The 5,374-nt window shown below is 44.0% G+C and overlaps 1 protein-coding gene across 1 annotated transcript in view; it reads right to left on the bottom strand.

Moving 5' to 3' along the window:
• Positions 1–5,374, bottom strand: part of CAPN1 (calpain 1) — a 72,235-nt gene that overhangs the window by 55,881 nt on the left and 10,980 nt on the right. The window contains exon 3 of the mRNA XM_018554318.1: positions 171–240. Coding sequence (XP_018409820.1) covers positions 171–240 — 70 coding nt within the window. The remainder of the gene's footprint in view (positions 1–170; positions 241–5,374) is intronic.

The raw sequence follows: 5,374 nt of genomic DNA, 5'->3' as shown, positions 1-5,374 counted from the left end.
ATATATATATATATATTTTATTATTATATATTTTATATAATTTACTATTTACTTTGGCAATTAGAGCATTATATAGCATATAGTGATTATTGCTATACATAGTTGTGACAATAAAAACACACAATAGATCTGATTCCTAATGTTAACAATAGTCTGGTTTTATTCATTACCGAGAGCCCCTTGGCAGATGTCTGTCCTTGTAGCACCATCGACTATAAACTGAGGATTGGACATAAGTTGCTGTAAAAAATAAAAAATAGAAAAGAAGAATGAGTACAATGAAACTAAAATAAGAAAACTTAAAATGTGCTTGCTTGCCATGTGTGTGTGCATGTATGTGTATAGCAAAAATTGCACATGTGAACTCACCTGCTATGCCTTGTGATTAACATTCATATCATGCATTAAACTTTAAATGCATTAAAGGAGAACTATGGGGTTAAGGCTTTTCCCCATAGTTCTCCTTTAGGGTAACGGGAGGACACAAACTAGCGTCCTCCCGTCACCCTCAGCTCAGTATACCGCGAAGTACAGCTCGCGGTATACTGAGACGCCACAGTATAGCGCGAGCTACTGCTCACGGTATACTGAAACGCCGCAGCTGAAGTGGATCCCGACAATTATGTCTGGATCCGCCCAGCTGCGTGAGTGACAGCTGGCTCTGCCTATCTAGAGGCAGAGCCAGCTGTACCCGCCCCCTCCCCGTCCGTTCCGCCAGTCAGCGCTGGCAGATCGGAGCTGGGAGGGCGGAATCCAGCCCCTCCCGTCACAGCAGAGAGCCGTGACAGGATCGAGAGGTGAGCGAACGCCAGTATGTGTTCGCTCACCTCCCGATCTACTGAGCCGACCTGTGACAGTCTCATTGCCACAGGTCGGCTAGAACTATGAGGTGAGTTAAAAGCACTCACCTCATAGTTCTCCTTTAATGCAAAAACACAAACAATTCCACTGAACCACAATCACATATATTTCTTGGATGTCTTTGTCCACATTTCATTCTGCCTTCCTAATATCTCCCATTGTAGTCACACATGCAGGAGCACTATGCTCAGAAACTAGTACACTGCTTTTTTTACTACACCCCTCATCCCTAATGTAATTCCCACATCCCTGCCCACCTCTCTTCTTTGCCAGCCTCTCCTAGAGCCTGGAGCCCAGCTGCCTGGCGCAAGGCATTGTGGGAGATGGCCAGGATCAAGGTGACCCAGAAGTAGGGCTGCAACAACTAATCGACATAATCGATTATAATCGATTATTGAAAAAGTTGTCAGCGGAATGCGGAATACCACCAGCTATAGAGGACTACAACAAATCCCAGCAATAGTACATTATAAAGTGGTACAATGCTAAATACCACCAGCTATAGAGGACTACAAAACCCAGCAATAGTACATTATACAGCGCAATGCAGAATGCCGCCAGCTATTATGTACTATTGCTGGGATTTGTTGTATTCCTCTATAGCTGGCGGTGTTCTGCATTGCGCTGTATAATGTGCTTTTGCTGGGTTTTGTAGTCCTCTATAGCCGGTGCCATTCTGCATTCATTGCTGTATAATTTTACACTTTCCATTTCACTATATTGCACACCACACTATCTTTTTTTTCTTTTTTACTTCCACCGCTCCAAGCTTGCTCCTGTGATGGACTACAACCTCAATACAAACTAGTAGTCCTATCACTGGAGCCATTTTTTAAACTTTATTATATTGTTTATCCGATTAACCGATTAATCGAACTTAATAATCGGCTAACTAATCGATTTTGAAAATAATCGTTAGCTGCAGCTCTACCCAGAAGCACATAACACTAACAGAAGTTGCTACAGGGAACAGGCAGGGATATGCAGTGTTTAGTAACTAAAATAAGGATATTTTAGAACATAGTAACAAAGCCTTTTTATGTATTGCACAATGCATGTTCCAGACATTCCAACTCTCCCGGACGTTCCGGGAGTCTCCTGCTATTAGATAGCGGCTCCCGGCCGTCCTGAGAGAGAAACATTATTTCCCGGAAAGGTTTATTCTGCTCTATCTAGCAGAGTAAACCTTTCCCTGCTGTCTGGTTTGTTTATTTCTGACATCAGGGCCGCCGTAAGTCAGAGAAAAAAAAACAGCATTGGAATTAATAGCTAGATTGCTATTGGCTATTTCAATTTGCAATAGCCAATATCAGACTAGCTATTGCACCTGCCCACTGCTGCTGTCAATCAGCAGAGGTGAACCTGAAGTTCTCCATCAGGTCCTCCTCTGCTGATTGACGACAGCGGAGGCCGGGTGCAATAGCCAGCTTGCTATTGGCTGTTGCAAATTGAAAAAGCCAATACCAATCTAGCTATTCATTCCAATGCTGTTTTTTTTTTATGCTGACGGCAGCAGCTGTCAGAATACTAAAATATTTTAAAAAACAGCAGATAGCAAGGGAAGCAATAGCTTCTTTGCTATCTGCCATCATTTCAGGAGGGGGCAGAGGGCACCTCCCTGAAATGAGAAGGGCACCTCCCTGAAATTATTTTTTTCAGGTAGGGATCCCTGATGGTCTGAATACCTAATATGATGCTGGGGCCTTTAGATCTCCTATAAGTGATGTACTAATTCAACATGGTTCACCATAAGGAAATACATTAATGATTATTTTACTGCTTTCAGCTATTATAACATTTGGCTGAGAAATTCTCACAAATCTTCATTAGCAATTACTTATGACTAATGAATCCTCTCGTAGATCATAAACACACTTATGCAATAGTAGGCAGGATGCTGCTTTACATAGAGTGACAGTTCTAGTTTATCTACAACTATCTGATGGGAAACAAAAAGTTGGCAGTGTGCAGTTGCTAAATGTTCTAATGCATCTTATCGGTCATCTCTGCTCAGATAGTTGCTTGTCGATATAGATTAACCATAGCATGAAAGTCTGACTATAACGGACTACAGTGTATATCTGTATAAGGAACTAAAGCAGAGTGCTGGCGGATACACACGACTGCAAAAGGAACTTTATTATATCTATTTAATTTGGCTGTTACAGGTAACCATTCCTCTTTTATTCAAGTTTTGGTAGCCCAATCCCTGAGCATACAAATGAAAAGAAAAATAGAGTGTCTTCAGAAATGTTAAATTAACTTCCATGTGTTAAAACATGGATACTACATGTAGAAAACTGTTGAGTTACCGCCCAAAATCACACAGTGGCTTACATGCACATCATCAGAGCTGCAGGCTATAACTAGATCTTCTGTATTACTTTACTTGACATGCTGAGACTTATCACAGCGAGAATAAATATGGTATTTTTGACCAGTCTTTGTTAATCAACAGTACAGAGGCCTAGAATTAGTAGAAAGATGCAGGAAATTCCTATCTAGAGTTAAATTAGTACTATGAGGTGACTGATTTTACTCCTCATAGTTAGAGCCGACGTGTGACAAAGAAGCTGTCACAGGTCGGCTCTATTGATCGGGAAGTGAGCAGAAACATGCAGCCGATCCGCTCACTTACCGATCGTCTTTCTGCATTGAGCTGTGACTGGCAGTCACCGCTCCCCGCAGGGATTTAACCCCCCCCCAACCCCCGCTCCTCTGATCCTCCAGCCGCTGAGTGGAGGAACGGAAGGGGGAGGGGCGGGCACAGCTGGCTCTGCCTCTAGATAGGTGGAGCCAATTGCCACTCATGCAGCTGGGTGGATCCAGACAGTATTGTCAGGATCCGTCCCGGCTGCGGCGCTCTCAGTATATCGCGGGCAATAGCTCGCCATATACTGAGCTTTGGGTCACGGGAGGAGGTTAGTATATGTCCTCCCGTGACCCTAAAGGGAACTATGGGGAAAAACACTTACCCTGTAGTTCTCTTTTAGGAGTCCTTTTTCTGACATGCAAGCCATTGATGGAAGATCTACACAATGCCTAAAAAAAATTCTACACCCTAAAAGGTGCACTACACACTTTGCATTGCCATGGACTTTACCTCAAGTCAGTCCAATATTTACACAATGGAAATATCCCCCTTCTGTGGGGAAAAAGAAGCAATACTTGGTATAGAACTTGTGATCACAAAAATTATTTCGCTTTTCTCCCCATACAAAAAGTGTCTGGAAAGGGCTTGATGTAATATAGGAGGTCAGAATCACCTAGGAAGTAACTAAGATTGTTCTAAGAGGTGTCTAAAAGAGATCCTAAATGAACCTGAAAGCATGCTTCATTCACCCATGTACAGAAAATATGGCACTGTCAGTTTTTACCCCTTAGTATATGATGATCTCAAGTGATGCTGCAATCCATTGGCCAGTCTGTCCAATCCAGTAGCCAGTGGGATTTGTTTGGGAGCCTCTCCATGACAACAACTAGAGAACACCTTAAAAGTCAGACGCCAGATGTAATTTTTAAGGAACACTGGCTACCTGGTCTCCCGGTGGCAATAGCCGCCGGGAGTCTGTTTAAACAGCCCCGATGCTGGCGGCGTACACTGTACGTCGTCAGTCACGAAGGGGTTAAGCTGTATGGAGTTATACATTACAATATACTGTACAGTATATCATGGACCATGTGTATTGTTGTCCATAATGTTAAATACATCTACACTAGGGGTGCCCACAATTTTTTGTGTTAAGATCTACTTTTCAAATGACGAGCTACATGAGATCTACCAACGGAAAAAAAAAAAAACCTCTCTCCTGGCTGTCTTTCCTCACTCTCATGGTTGTCTCTCCTTGCTCATCCTCCTGGCTGTCTTTCCTCTCTTTCCTGGCTGTCATTCTTCATTTTCTCTCCTGGCTGTCTCTCTTCGCTCTCTTGGCTGCCTCTCCTTGCTCTCTCCCCTGTCCGTCTCTCCCAGCTCTCTCTCCTGGCTCACCTTGCTGTATTTTGCAAACAGTGCAGTGCAACAGGCTGTGTAAACTAATATTCTTTGATGTAATACATAGAACTTCAACCACCAGTATCCACCAGAAAGGTGTCAGGGAGCTTGGCTCAGCAGACTCAAGCTAATAGGTAATCATGTGTGCACAGCTAAATAAATATACCAAAATGGAATAAAGGGGCCGCCATTCACACCCTTCGTGATCTACCAGCATCAGCTTTGAGAGCTACTGGTAGATCACGATCTACCTAATGGGCACCCCTGATCTACACAATCCCTATGTCAGGGCTCGACAAATGGGCTTTTGTCTGCCTCCTCTGCTGTCAAATCAGCTCTGCCCCGTTCTCCTCCCCGCTGGGAGCCTGCAGTATGCTGCAGTCTGTGTCCCCTTTGATCCCAGCTACCTTCTCTGCCTGTATTAGCAGAGGCAGCGGGGATCGGAGGTGACACAGACAGACAGATGCAGCCGGCGCCCAGCGGGGAGGAGAGACCTTCCGCTGTCAGCTGCTGTGCCCCCCC

The sequence above is a fragment of the Nanorana parkeri genome, unplaced genomic scaffold (genome assembly GCF_000935625.1).
Source record: "Nanorana parkeri isolate BGI_ZX_2015 unplaced genomic scaffold, ASM93562v1 scaffold153, whole genome shotgun sequence".
Taxonomy (NCBI): Eukaryota; Metazoa; Chordata; class Amphibia; order Anura; family Dicroglossidae; genus Nanorana; species Nanorana parkeri.
Note: the sequence above shows the minus strand (reverse complement) of the source record. Positions and strands in the feature narration are given on the sequence as shown.